A 15408-nucleotide genomic window follows, 5' to 3' on the forward strand; every position below is an offset into this window, starting at 1 on the left:
AAACTTGCATTGCTGGCGTAGGCCTGAGCAGAAACAAGGACACCTTTTTTTGGAGGAAGGCAGGACGGATGGGGCTGGGCTGTAGTGGGAGCAGTGGGTGAGGGAGCGATCTCAGCGGCTTGTAGGACTCCACATGCCAAAGGAGAGCTCAGAAAACTCTCCCTTGTTGGGCTCAGACAAGCCAGAGTCTGTCTCTGTTTCAAGCCGGGGAGCAAAGGAACTGAAACATTTCACGGCCTGCATAAAGGCTACGACCAAGGGTGAAAGTCCAAGAAGTCACAGGGAGAACGTGAGACATCGGCCTGTTCTGGAGCACCTTTACCCAGAGGTCTGGATATTGTGATGCTTCATTTTGTCTTAGCACAGAGATGTGCCACAACCCCACACAACTCGGATAGAAAGGTTCAGACCAGTCTCCTCGTTCACTCGAATCACAAGGACTCTTGCAGAAATCAGAGCAAGGGGGTCACGCGAATACAAATTACATTAGCATGCCGAGCAACTTTGTCAGCAGTTTCTTATTAAACTGCTTGGTCTCCTCTGCAGTGGGCCTTTCTGTTATGACCCCTTCTTGTCACAACTAGCACTCACCTGGGCTATTCCTTTAATTCAAAATCCTTTGTATCCCAGTGGGATGACAGGGACTAGGAACAGTTAGATGATGGGGTCTGATATTCTCCTTCTTATCCTACCAGTTGCATGCTGTTGCTGCTTATTAAACATTTTAAAACGCCCACTGCCAAAATCCCAGAGAGACTGTTATCTATTTGCCATAGTCATGATCGAATGACTTACCAGAGTGTCGCCTTATGTCCAGGCCAATTAAAAACAACCCCCAAAAGCAGGAATGACAGAGTTTGACTTTTCAATGGTCTGTCACTTTGATACAAAATTCAAATTAGTTTCCTAAAAATTAACTTCCTTTATCAGACACAGGACAGCAGGCTGCTGACCATGTAACCTGGTGTCCTGAAATACTATACATTTAATGAGGTTAACAAATGTACAACTTCGGTGTATTCAATCCACCTCTTAACAGCCCTGTGCAAGACAGAGAGGTTTGCTTTTTTGTTTTTTGTAGTAAAGCGGGAACATCTTTCTTGGCTTTTACTGGATTTTAACTAAAAACAGGATTTACGCACGCACCAAAAAACAGAATAAAATAAAATGAAAAAAATCTACTCTCATAATGAAAAAAGACTGATTTTTTTTTGTTTTTTATTCCAGTTCAGGAAGGAAGAGAATCATCTTGCAAGTTAATATAATCAGCTCCTTTGCCTCTATAATCTACTTCTGCACAGCAGGAGCCCAAAAATACTTTGTCCCAAGTGAAACGTGAAAACTACTGGTCAGTTCTCTTTTGAGGCACACGATTCAGACAGTCGCGTGAAGAAGGTCAGACTCAGCGTCACCTTCCGCTTCGGCCCCCGGCCTTGTTGCTTGGGCGAGAGGCTTCTCTCTCCCTGTTCCAAATCGGCAATGGTTAGGATGAAACGAGTTAGCACAGACACCCATTTCTCACTTCACATCGAGTAACCTACGGACGTACGTTGACGACTCCCCACTTGAAATTCCTCACAAGGTTGCGGGGTGCGGTGGGGGGAAGGACAAAAGACAGCAAATTTCACTGTGATCACGCAACGGCAAAACATACCTTCTGTTCATTGCAAAAAAACGCGTGAAGGCCAAATTTGAAAGAAAAGAAAAGGAAAGAAAAAGGTATGTTGCATGAGTTACAGTGCAACCGTGTTATCATCTCTCTCTCTCTCTCTTTTCCTCCCCCTGCCTTGCTTGTTTTTAGAAAAAGGTTTGAGTACAACACAGTCATGTAAGTGGCCACAAAAGAGTAGCTGTCTTTGGCAAGAAGTCAGCGTCTGGACCCTCTATGTCACCTTCTGCCCATTTCGCTCTGTCTCATAAAATGGATGTTGTTGGCGCTGTCTGACAGTTCTGGGTACTGCTCCACTGAGATCACAAAGTAGCCATCGTAGGCCTGTACCCGACCTGTGTTAAGCACCTGCTGCTTCTCCCCTTCTGTCCACGAGCGAATGCCCTCCTCCCCATCCCGCAGTCTCTGCTGCTCCCTGGCCCAGGCCTGGGTGACAGCGCGCTGCCTGGCCAGCTCCAGGACGCGGGCCTTCTCTTCATCCAAGGTGGTCCCATAGCGGGTGTTTAGACACAGCGCACCGTACTGGAGCTGGATGTCCGTGTAGCGTCTAGTCCTTCCACTAAGCACTGTGTTGATTTGGGACACCGTCACGTTCACGCCGTTCTCCAGGGTTCTCCGCCCGCCACTGAGGCCCAGGATGGACAGGTCACTTTCCGATGGCCCTTGCTTTATGAAATAGTGCGTGTCCACTCCATCTATGGTGAAGTGCAAGTTCTCCAGGTAGTGGGCGTTGTTCAGGATGGCCGCGATTCTCCGCCCGTCCTCGTTGGCCATGCTGATGATGTCGGTGGCCACCCGCCCATCCTTCATGGCAAACTTCACTCCTTTTCCGAAGATAGACCCTCCTGAGGCAAACCTGTTGTTCTCCTTGACTTGTCGGCACCCGGCAATGCTGGAGCTGTAGATTTGTTCGAAGCGTTCCAACGTGACGAAGGCCTTCAGCTGTTTCTGCACTTCGCACTGCACCCCCAAGATTGACTGGGCAAGGAGAAAGTGAGAAAAAAAACATGTTAGGAGAAGCTGTGCAGTGAACAAAGTATCTGGGAGAACAAGTGAATAACGTGGTACAATCTCATGCGAAACGCCAGAGGGGTCTGCTCACCCATTCTTCTTTTTTAGCTTTTACAATTAATTTGTTATTCTTAACCCAATGATTGAGATTCACGTGTTTGAAGGGTGGTCTTCCTAATTGCCATTGTTTCAAGGAGCTGAACTGATTTAATGTCACTCCCTTCAACAGAGTGGAAAGCTGGACTGGATGGGAACCAGCGTGGAGGGGAATTATGGGCAATGTTGGGTTCTAGCTTGGACTTGACCACTTGTTTGCTCTTTAAGCTCATGAAAAGTTGATTGTTTGATGCAGGGGTGCTCAACTTACAGCTTGAGGCCTGGATCTGGTATGCAAAGCTCATGTGAACGGCCCGTACCTTGCCTGAGCTCCTTACGTGGCATGAGCTCCCTGAGCTCACTGGCATATCAGTGTGGGCTCTGGCCAGAGTCACTGCTTTCATGAGGCCCTGAAGCCTGATGGGGTGAATGCCAAAAGAGGGCCCCCGGCTCTGGAGCTCACAGCGACAACTGATAAGCTCCGAGAGCTCACTGAGTGTGCAGAGCTCAGGGAATGCTTTTCTACGTGGCCCTCGGCCCCTTTCTGATGTTACAGTTTGGCCAGAAAAGGTTGAGCACCACTGATTCGGTGCATGCATCCTCCTCTGGACTCCAGAAGCAGCGCACTACTTGTTAAGGGACCCACAGGGGGATTACGATTTGAGGCCCTGCAGGGAAGGTACCGTGCGAGATCAAACTATTTGATGTCTTTCTCTCGCAACCCACCACCATGCTGCTCCCAGTTTCCCTGTGGGGTCAGATCACCAACGATTGAGTCTCCGTCACGTATCGAGACAAAACTGAATAGGGGCAGCAGACTTTGATCAATTAGTCACCACGCAAAGTCACTTTTGCTGTTAGTGTAAATGTACCAAGTGATTCAAAAGCTTTTTCATTACTGCAAAATGTCTTTGGCACCGTGCTCATCAGTTCCTGGGGGTGCGGTCTTTTTTCAAGCCCCTGTCCATGAATGCTCATTTACTCAAATTGCACCAAAGCAAGCGGATTCCATAACACAAGTCTCCTTTCCCTGCCAAGGACTTAGTTCAATAATGCAATGACAGCCAGCATTAAAAACTGAGCACAGAGAAGAGTGTGCTGTGCTCCTATTTTTTTTTTTATAGGGCACTTAATGTTGGTGAAAGCGGCTGGATTACCAGCATGGAGGCAGAGGACCTACGATCTCCCACTGTGCCTCAGCCCCTTCCGGGAACGGTGAAGAAAATGCACTGCACAGGTTTGAACGCTCAGCTGATGCTTGCAGACAGAGTGCTCATTAACGCTAATTTATATGGCGGCTTTTGTGAACACCTGTCTACCAGGAAGAGAATGGAGATGCTCATCCACTGCAGACCAGATTTATCATTAGGGGTCTACCCAACTCGAGGAGGCCGATTTTATGGGCAGATGACAGGGCTGACTGCCATTTTCGAGGGCTTATCATGGCCCCTCCCCACACCGGCCATGCCTTTGATTGGCTGAGGTACCCTGGTGGCTCTGCCCCTTGATGCTGATTGGCTTCAGGGGCTGTCACCATACAGCCCTACCCCTTGCCCTCCCTCGGGGGAGCCAGCATTTTATTTTCAGTATTTTTTTTTTTTTATTGTTTTATTTTTTGCGGACACTGCCCGCTTTTGTGGGCAATGCTGGATTTTATGTTTTCCCATGAAATCTAAAAAATCAGCATTTTGGGAGGTCCCTATTTTTAATATTAGAACAGTAGCAAGACTTTGAATTAATGACAGCATCTTCTGGTGGAAAATCTCCAATTATTTTATATGAATGCATGAACCCACTAACAGCCATAGCAATTTCTTCTTGATCCCAAAAGTGACAATCAGCCTGTCCCTGAGGAGCGGGGAAAGCCCCTTTAGCCAGGAACCTCTGAGTTTTAGTTCCAGGAACCTATAGCCAACACCTATTGCTCCTGAGGAAGGTAAAATCCCCCTGGGCCCCAAGACTTGTAGCAACAGAAGGTGTGAGGAAAAGTCCTTCCTGGCACCATGTAGCCACCAGCAAAGCCCCACGTTATACGTGAGAAAACTGGCACGGCAGACTAAATGACTCACTAGGGTTGTTCTTAAGGTGAATTTCTGCAGTGACTCACACCCTGAGCAAACCAGCTTAAAAGCAATGGGATGGGGTGGAGGAGCCCATTACTATATTTTCCTGCACACAAGCTCCCAAATAAGATGCACACCTTGTTCTGGGAATGCAGAACGAGTTATAAAAGATTTTCCCAATCATGGCTCAGCCCCTGCACAGCCCAAGCTGCTGCCAAGTCAGCAAGAACTTTGCAGGATTACAGCTTGAGCTGCAGAGTTTCCAAGGAAAGAGCGAGTGACACAGTGACGTCTGCTGCCAGCGTCACTCACTCTTTTCCTTGCAAAGGGTGGCCCAGCACAAAGCCAGCCCCTGGGAGTCATATAGCATCCCCATCCCTCTATTTCAGTCTGCACATCAGCTTCCTTGCTTAAAACATGCGCTCCAATCTCGGATTACTATTTTTTGGAGAAGAGGGCATGTGGTATGTGTGTAAATATGGTAATGCTGGATGCCAGGGCCTCCCAAAAACTCTCATCCGGGCTGGTGCTGCTCTCATGGATCTCCCACTTACTTTGCCATCCTAGATATCTTGCTAAAAGAGCAAACCCTCCAACTTGGCAGATGCTTCAGCCAGATTAATGAGAAACACATTTGGAGCTTGCTCCAAGTTGAGTCTCCAGTAGGAGACTTTGCTATTGACACCAGCAGATTGCCACAGTTTGTACAGAGACCAAAAACAAGAGATGACTTGGAGAAGCTCATCTTACTGCTGTGGTTTGGGAGAATGGATTCTCTTGGAACAAGGGCGACTGGTGCCTCCTGGCTCTGGGAGGGCACCAGCGACCGATTGCCAACCCTGCCAACCACAGAGCTGGTGCTCCCCATTTCCCGGCCGGCAAGGGCCAATTTCAGGGGGGGCATGTGCCCCCCGCTATGCATTGCCTATGACATGGGACAATTTAGCTTGTCTCTTATGTTTTTAGACTGATCGCAAGCAGAGGAAGAACAGAACGGGAAGTGGCCCCCTGGGCTATTCAGTCCAGCTCCTGCAGTCACAGGCAGCCATTTCTCTATCCATTCCCACAGGATCAGGGGAGGAATGAGGCAAAGGAAAGTCCACCACTGCTGATGGGAAAGCTGGGATTCCCTCAGGGTCCTGCACAATTTCCACATGAATCTGGGGAGTACAAACCTGCATCTGCTCTGTTAACCCCCTAGCTGCACGACACAAAGCCCACCCAGCTCAAGAAGCAGGCCTGAGCAGTTCAGTGCCAGCAGGATTGGGCACTCAGCTGATGTCGCCGGCTGAGCCGAATTGCCCGGGTCCATTTCTTGAGCTGGGTCGACCTTTGGCAGGCCCTGCTGGCTCTCAACCTGGCTCAACGAGGGGCCAGGCCATTCTGCTCCTGAAGGATCAGGCCCTCTGCTCCCTGCATTTCCTTATTATCAGCAGCTAAGCTTAGGGGGGCAAGGTGCGTTTCATACAACAAACCAGGTGTTCTGACTCCTTGTCTTGTGCCCAGCTACCAGACAAAGCGTAATGCTATAGCAATCCTAGCTGAGGAATTTATGAAGGGACTGCTATGGAGCAACACCCAGAAATGTGGGTTGTCTCCCAGAGCCTTACGGCTTCAGTACTGCTGCTAGCAATTGTCACCCAGAGAAGCAAGAACAGAAACGAAAGTCCTCCACATGGTAGTGCAGTGTGTTACCCCTGTAGCCCCATAATAATTAAACGCTTCTCTGATAATCTTACAGGTGAGTCTGATAATATAGGCTGACTTTGAAAGCTCCTAATTTTAAGATCTAATGACCCTGAGTATATTTCTGTAATAAAAGAGTGTATTTTTTAAAACATCTAATGGGGGGGGGGGGACCCAGCCTGTATGCTCTTCTCTGACAGTGAAAGTGGGAGATGCAAACAGATTATGTAGCGTTCAAAGAGGCAGCATATCCGTCTTTGAGACTTATGGTTTCCTTTTTCCTCTTGCAAACCATTTTAATGAACTAGCAAGGAAGAGCAATAGAGAATTACCAGAAGAGCTGAAGAGGGCATATAGCAAATATCTATAAAAATTCTGTAGCTTTTGGCAGCTATAAACCAGAGTTACATATAAAACCAGCAGAAGGAAGGGATTTAATGGTTGTTTTATTTCAATATATGTCACTGGATGCAAGAGACATATGTATTCTGGGTTGGTTTTCCCTTACTATCTTTTTTAAATCAGATGTCCTTTCACTTTATCTTACCAACTGAAGAAAAGAGAGTGACCTTCAGCATTTGTTTGCTACTGTGCAAAGCTCAAGAGAATAGCACATCACAGCAGTTTTGGAATAGCCTCTTGAATTTTGTTTGCATCTCTTGGGGACTCAAAATACCAGGGCTAGTTTCTTTCATTCACTGGTTTATGCAGTGCCTTACCCTGTGTGATGCCTAAAGCTTTTGTTTTCTGTCATATATCCAAAATGTAAGAAGTCTGAGCGGGTTTCCTGGTCTATCCTGGAGCGTGTATACTGTGTCACAGACAGAGATTTCTCTTGGATGGGCTTATCGCAGTCAGCAGGCCATTTCTAATGGGGTGATCTCCCAGGTAGGACTTCTGGAAACTCTGGTGTGACAAGTGATATTGCTGGCTATGATAGTGTTGTCTTTCTTGACAACCATAAAAGTGGCCATTTGGGCAAAGGAAGGAACTTTGTTAGAAGCCCACAGGAAAGAGCATTGCTTGGTTTTAATATGTAAAGTCATCCAGATGGGGAGTGGTAGGGGGAGCAACAGACTGCTTTATACTACGACTGCAACTGCACTGGTCCTCATGGATGAGACTGGTCAAATAGCAGTAATAAAGAAAGATCAGTAATAATAGCAATGGTTTTCTATCACCTTCTAAACCCTCAACATTATTATCCACATTACCATATTCAACGGTGGTTAATCAATATTTAGGAAGCGACATAACTGCTTTTTTCTGGTCCCACCCTTTAGATGGGATGACTACAAATTGGAAAGTGTTTGGAAAAGAGAAGACGGGTGAATTGATCGTGGTTCCCAAAAGTGGTTCTCAATGTTTTTTTAGATTTGAAGCACCCCTCATTAGATGCCAGGCACCTCTTGGAACTTGCTAACTCTTAGCTTTCACTTGATTTTTGGCTGGAAAAATGCTAGTGCAATTTTTCTGCTGCATTGAACTCAGAAAGATCCTGACAGGTCAGAACTTTTTTTAACACTAGGGAGTCCTATTTGAAATATCCGGGTTGGTCTTGTGAATCATGTTTGCACATCTAACGGTGCTAGCATTGTATGGTATCCCGTGGCACCTCTGAAAGGATCTCAAAGCACCCCACAGTACTGTGGCATCCTGGTTAAGAATCACTCATCTAGAAATACTTGCAAAGGGAGGAGATTTTTGGAAAGCAGGGACCTTTTTAATACCTCAGGCAAAAGCATAGTGAGACCTAATAACTGGATTAAAGAGGTTAATTCAGACTTGAAATAAGGCATTTATTTGGAAGTGAGGGCAGTGAACCACTGGATCAAGTTATTTGTGGACTGGTGGCTCCTCCAACATTTGCCTTCCTTAAAGACCAAGTATTTCTTTAAAAGAGACGCTACTGTTCAAACAAGTATGGGCTGGAATTTGTAGGTAGGTAGAAGACCAGGATGGCTCCTAATAATGGTTTCCAGCTTTGAACCCTATTTGTGTGATCTTTGGAGAGGCTGATACCCTATTTGGAGAGGTTACCGATCTTTGGAGAGGCTCTCATCTGGGTCAAGGCTGCTCTGCAAATCAGGCCAGTTACTCAGATGCAGAAGTGCTAGGACCACAGGGGACCTGTAGTGGCTTCTACAGAGATTCCCAGTGGGCAGCCTGGGCTGAGGACGTGACCCTAAGTGACATCAGACAACCTGGGGAAGAGGCCCTGATCTCTAAGGCTGCCTATACACATACTTAGGGGTAGGGGGAGGGTGTTTAAATTAGAGCAGTTCCCGGAGAGCCATGCTAATTAAAACGCTTCACTGTCATGTCTATTTAAAAATGGCTGTGGGAAGCATTAACTAAAGCTCATTTGACGAGTTATAGGTGAACATCACCACGGCCGTTTTAAAACACAGGGGGCTTAATACAAGTGATGCTGTAATGATGCTGGAGCTCTATAGTTAGAATGCAAATGAGCATGTCTATAGGCAGCCTAAAACCCAAAACCTGTGTTTTAAATGCCAGACTGAGTGAACAACCATAGGCGACTGGTAGGGGGTGTATGTCCCCCCCCCGATGGGGCCAGTACCCCCCGATGGTGGACACCCCTCCTGTGGGTACCCCCCAGATTCAGGAGGCACCAGTCGCTCATGTGAACAACCTCAATGAGTGATCAAATGCAGCAGGCAGGATGTATACATCCTGGAGGATTTTCCCCGGGGGAAGATAACATGTGCAACACTCACACACACTTGGACTGTGTATGGTAAAGTGTGTGCTTTAGAGTGTGCATGTGTGCGTGTTCTGGCCATGTGCTCAGCACATGGCAAGCTGGGGCCTGTATTGGGAGCCAGAAAACCTGCTCCCCATGGGGGGATGGTCTCCTCCCCTTTTCACTGGAGAGGTGAGCAAAAGCTATGTGACGGGAGGGTACAGGGAGAGAAAGTCTGTCTTGGAGTTTGAGACTCCTATTTCCTCCATCTTTCCCTTTTTTTTCCCCCTTGAGTGGGGGTGCTGATTCCTGAATCAGCAAACTGATCAACAGGGATCCGGGTTTTCCGTTTCCCATGGAAAACCATAAAAAAACACAGATTTCCCCCTTTACTAGAGGAAAATGTGGATTTCTCATTTTAATGGAGAAACTCACAGATTTTGCAAGTTTTACAAAGAGTAAAAGACCCAGTGCTGCTGGGCATTGCCGGGCTGTGCGGGAAGCTGCTTGCTACAGTGAGCTCCGTGCTGCCCTGACGAGACATCCCTGTGCGCGTGGCAGCAGGGGTGGTGGCGTGGGGTTGTGCCCCTCGCTGCCAGGCAGGCAGCAGGGGGGGAGCCAGGCTCTGCTCCGCTGCAGCAGCCGCCACCTCCTGGCAGCTAGTGCCCCCCTGCAGCAGGGTTTGGGGAGCCAGGAGGCTGTGGGGGGTACCAGCAGGACTGGGGAGGCTGTGGGAATTGGGGGGTGGGGGGAGTGAGGGACCTTTCATTTCAATAATGGATTTCATGGTTTTTATCAGAGAATTTGCAAATGTTTATCAGGGAAAACCAGGATCCTGCTGATCAGGAGCAGGTCCTGGCAGTTGCTGGCCACATGGGCTCAGCCCCTCTTCTTTGCAACTGTATTGTCTCAGCACAGTGGCACAGCTGGGCCTGGATGTCCAAGCTGCAGCCATTGCGGCCTGGGCCCTTTTTGCTGTTTCACAGCTATAGCGTTCAGCCTAGGTGTGTGGCTGACCCCAGCCATATGTTTGGCTGACAGATTTGGGCTAGGGTGAAGCCTGGCATGGTTTGAGCCAGGGTGAGACCTGGCACTTCTTCTTGTTGATCCAGGCCTCAGTGCAGTATAGGTCTGGCTGCCTTCTGCTGCCCAGTTCAGGCCCAGCGAGATAGCCCGGACCTCCTTTTAGCCCTTTTGTAATTTCTGTCCCAACCAAGTGGTGTGCTTGGGCGCTGGCTGTAGGTCAGGCCCAAGCCAAGATATCTCTGACCTTTCCTTGGTGCTCTTTTGCAGTTTTCTGCCCAGCAGAGCTGGGATTGGGACTAGGAGTTTTGGGGTGCAGTGTGCTAATGAAAGCTGCAGTTAACCCTCAGAGCCATCATGCAGAAGTGGAGGTCAGCGCTTTACCACATTTCCAGGAGCAACAGAGCCCCTTGCAACCAGAAGGACCCACGCTCTTGAGCAGCTCCCCATGGCGTGGCGAACCCAGGGAGCAGCTCAGGACTCTCTGGCATGGGCCTCCCTCTCCAGCCCGTTGCTGAAGGGCTGGCATAGGGGTGCAGGGCCCCAGAGCTACCCTCTAGGGAGCCCCAAGTCCCAGACTGCCTGGGTACGGGTGAAGTCTCTCCAAGAGGATGCCACCTATAGACTATGCTTTGCAGTTAAGAGTGTTTTAATATTATATTTAGTGTTTTCTTTTGTTTATTTTTTTAATTCCCTGTAATAAATTTGGGTTTTTGTGTTTATATTGGTGGAAGGAGGGGGTGTTGTTTATATGGGACACCCCAGCAAATCTAATGTTCCCAGATTTCTGGGTGGGGGCTCGAGCCACTGGTATAATTTATGGGGTATCCCAAAATATGAACCCAGCCCTTTTGACCGGTGCCTGGCAGAAGGGTTACACATGCAAATGCCACCCCCCACCCCCCATCCCATTTCACAGGCAAAACCAATGCAGCTTAGTCCCTGGCTCTACAGGTCGACTCAGCCCAGGTACAGAGGAGGAATACCACCAGCTGGCCTGGGTTCCTCTCGCCCGCTCCCACAGCTAGCATTGCAGAAAACAAGCCCGTCATCAGAGCCCAGCGCTCACACGGCCAAGAGCAGTACAGTTAATGAAATGATGACTGATTCCAAAACACCCCTCCCCACAGACAGAGCTGTACGCGTTCCAGCAATTACTTGGTAGTTCAACAAGACAAAAGGGAAAAAGGAGCGAAATTGGATTCAGGTGCTGCAGCTTTGCAATATGCCAGAGGTCACCAGGAGTCCCCTGCTGGCCAATAACATTGAACTTGTTCAACAAACAATTTAGTGACAGCCTCACAGTTGCAGGGAAAAAAGTGCTGCCCAACAGAGTATTGGATTTTAAATGTCACTCTGGAGCTGCAGGGGGATAGCTAAGCTAAGCCGAGCTGAGCACGGCATTTATGACACGCTGGATATTTCTGGGCTGAAAGATGCTCAAGTTCAGAATGAACCCCTCCCCTCCCTGCAAGACTCCCGGGGTTATGTACTCGGAGGAGATAAAACTGCAGTCGCAGACGAGGAGCTTGCTTGCTTTGTGCTTACTCTCTGCTCTTTTTCATATGAGGATGGGGCACGATGCGTTGGGTCATTACATTGATGTGAACTAGAAGCCACTTCACTCAAGTCGATGGAGTAACTGCTGAGACTTGAGAGTGGAGAGAGTTAAATGGAGAAACCTGTGACCTCCTCAAGCCGCCCCCACTGGAGTGCATGCAAAATTGTCCTTAACTGTATTTCCAGGTGTTTTTCCGGGCTACTTTTAAATGATGGGACTTCTTCCACACTCCTTGGAAGGCCATTCCATCACTTAACCAGGTTTTCTAACAGGAAATATGCCCTGAGCTTCTATTTAACTTGGTTTAATTTCCTTCTTTGGTTTTAACACGTGTATTTTCCTCTCCATGTTTTAATCAAGGCATCAATATATAGAGCCCTACTCTTCCCTCATGGCAACCCCCTAATCGCTTAGAAGTTTTTTTGGCAATGAGCTCCCTCCTAGTTGAACATACCCTCTTAGTTGTGCCCTGCCCCACAAACAGAGCCAACAACCTCTCTGCTCTAGGAAGGCAGTCTACACAGGCCGAAAGAGCATCAGCCATTTTTTTTCTTTCTGCTACCACGTGATATTGCAAGAATCATAGGAAACAACCAGCCACACGTCCGATTCTTATCTGTTTCATGTTGAAATAATTCAAAGCAATACACCCATGTTGCCTATTGCAGGAGCTCCTTTTACATCACATTTTCCTGTGCACTTCATGGTTTCATAGTTGGTTGGGTGGGAAGGGACCTGAGCAGATCATCAAGTCCGACCCCCTGCCATGGCAGGAAAGAGTACTGGGGTCAAACGACCCCAGCAAGGTGTTCATCACTTCTGCCTATGGGGGTCTTTATGTCACATGAAAGGAAGGAAAATGTGAAAGGCGTTCCTGGTTAGAGGAATTATCTCAATTAGCCTACTGGTTTTATCCATGAAGGTGAAAACAAAGCAGCTTAGAGGTTTTTTTTTTTTAAACTTGGGAAAGTAGGAAATTGCATTTTTTTCTGCTGTAGCATGTTTGAAGGATTGGTTCTAGTAACATCTGCCTATGGGATTTCTATTATAAGGAAATCTTGAAGATCCATATAAAATAATGGATCCAGGAAGACTGCTTTGACTGCGTTCATGTGCTAACATATTTTATTGTTACTCATATTCTGATAATATACCAAAGTCCTTTGGTTGGGACCCTTTGCACTATGTACCCTGCAAAACACACAGGGAGAGGCAGGTCATGTACTGAAAGGGCTACAAATGAGACAAGCAAGCTATGGTTTCAAAGGGAAACAGGAGTTGGAAAGTAAAGTGACTTGCTTAGGGTCATGCAGTTGATAAGTAGTAGCGTTGGGAACAGAACCTGAATCTTGAGTCCTGCCCCAGCGTCCTGCCCCCTGAATAATGCCATCCCCTGTGTTCTTGCAAGGCTGTTCCCAGGAAGAAGAAAGGAGGCAGATGGAGATGTGAGTTATAAATGTTTTGGTTCAAGAAGCACTGCCTGCTATAATGAGTTAAAAGCATTGTGATATGGGCCTAAATCTTTTAAAGCAGTATGCAGCAATTTGGAGAAAAATTAAACCAAGCAAAAGTTAGGCCAACTGTTGTAAAACCTTTTTTCTGGTGCAGTCTACCACAGGGCAGTATAGCCTCCCAAGGGAAGTAGTGGGAGTGCTGCTACCTGAAGTCACTTGAAATCAGCTTGGACAAATGTTAGAGAGTGTGCCATAGGAAACAATTCACTCTCAGGGGGTGTGTGTAAGGACCAAAAGGTGTCCTCTATCACCTCTGATGCCTTGCTTTAGGGGGCTGGCATGTGGCCTAGGGTAACACAGCATTCTGCAGGAAAGAAAACCACTGATTAGTTTTGCTAAACCACCAGAAAGGACCCACTAATGGTAAAGAGCTCTGGATGTGGTTATCTAGTAGCCACATTTCATTGCTACAATGGGAGGCACTGCAGCTACTTCCAGGCTGACTTCTGGGAGAGTCTGCCAGAGGAGACTGATACTTGTTTTTACAATGAGCATTGCACCCAGATGCTATGGAAAGAAGGGTCACACAAGTGTCTACAATATAAAATGAAGTTGCATGGATCACCTTGCTGTTGTCCCACTCTTGGGTCTTCATCTGTGTGTGAATAAGCTCATATGATGGCTCCATTGCATCCATATCTGGTTTGGGATATCCAGGGATAACATTGTGGAGTTGGAACCCAAAGGTGAGCAGCCAGCTGTTGACATCTGGAATGGGATAAACAGATGAAAGATTAATATATTGTTATATGCACTGTTACATGTGTTGCAGTAGGGTCTAGGAGGCCCAGTCATAGACCCAGAGCCCCCCCCGCCCATGCTAGGTGCCATAGAAACAGCCTCGAACTGCTTATTATAATTCATCCCCGTTAAGTACCATCACCCAAAAGGATTCTTTAAAAACTGCATCCCAAAGCCATGGAAGATGAAGGAGATTACACTAAACCAGTGGTTCTCCGCCTTCTTAGACTCAACGCACCCCTTGGAAAATGCCAGCTCTTTGCTTCCACTTGGTTTTTGCCTACAGAAAAATAATAGAGCAATCCTTCTGTTGCCAAGAACTCAGAAAGCCCACAACAGGGCATTGTGGATTCATCTTTGAAATCTCTGTGTTTAGCTCCCAAATGATGAGTAGGTTTTTGCACACCTAACAGTGCTAATATTCTGTGCCACCCCTAAAAGGATCTTGCTGCATCCCAGTGTGACATCCAGGTTTGGACACTGATCTGAACCAACCAGTGCCAGTCCCAAGATTCCCAATGTCTCACATGGCCGAAGTGTAAACTCTTGTTAATAAAACTGGACAAATGTCAAAGACTTAAGCCTTCTTTTCTGTTCCAGAGCTCCCCTAAGGCTCATAGGGCCCTGAGCATGGGTATGCTGCTACCAAAAAGAATAAGCAACATATAAAAACATATTAATAAAGGCTGGTAAGTGCCAGCTCATCTACAGGTCAGGTTAATAAGAAATGGATGTCCAACTTTGGTGAACAGGGGCACACAAGGAGGGAACAGCACTTTAAGGGTGACATGGGAGGACATGACTGGGTGTGTGAGAGAGAAGTGCTAACCCATGACTCTTAGACTGTAGATAGATGTAACTTCGAGCTGCGTTAAAAGGGGAGAGGGAGTTGCATCCAGAGCTGGTATCACCTGTGACAGTGTAACCATTATTTCTGCGTGCTCCAGCAGAGATGTGGAAGTGTTCATAATCACCGCAACTTTAATCCGGAATGACACAGAAATAACATTATAGTGGCTCTGGCACCCTTGTAGAAGAAAGCAGAGGTAACAGTGGGCACGTCTACATGTGCATTAATATGCCATAATTATGGCACATTAAGTTTAGTATCTGTAATAACAGGTATTAACTTAATGTGCCATAAACAGTAGCACCAGACCACATCTTTTAGGTGACACTAATGCACAGTAGACTAATTCTACCACGCATTAGCACAGCTTTTGCCGTGACACGCTAATGCATGGTAGAATTAGTCTACTGTGCACGTAGACATGCCCAGTTACCTGGTAATAGCTTATATCCATATAATTTATACTAGGGTTGGGTATTTATACTGG

At 47.3% G+C, this 15408-nt stretch overlaps 1 protein-coding gene across 5 annotated transcripts in view; it reads right to left on the reverse strand.

Annotated features, from left to right (window-relative positions):
- Window positions 1–1072: 1072 nt before the first annotated feature.
- The window catches only part of TENM4 (teneurin transmembrane protein 4), an 894317-nt gene continuing 879981 nt past the window's right edge, over window positions 1073–15408 (reverse strand). For all 5 annotated transcript variants that reach the window (XM_019523993.1, XM_019523990.1, XM_019523994.1 and 2 more), the window contains 2 exons: window positions 13896–14038; window positions 1073–2647 (listed from right to left, as the gene is read on the reverse strand). In XM_019523993.1, the coding sequence (XP_019379538.1) occupies window positions 1889–2647; window positions 13896–14038 (902 nt within the window). In that variant the 3' untranslated portion in view covers window positions 1073–1888. The remainder of the gene's footprint in view (window positions 2648–13895; window positions 14039–15408) is intronic.

This window comes from Gavialis gangeticus, unplaced genomic scaffold, assembly GCF_001723915.1.
Source record: "Gavialis gangeticus isolate Ggan-Ray unplaced genomic scaffold, GavGan_comp1, whole genome shotgun sequence".
In the NCBI taxonomy this organism is placed as follows: Eukaryota; Metazoa; Chordata; order Crocodylia; family Gavialidae; genus Gavialis; species Gavialis gangeticus.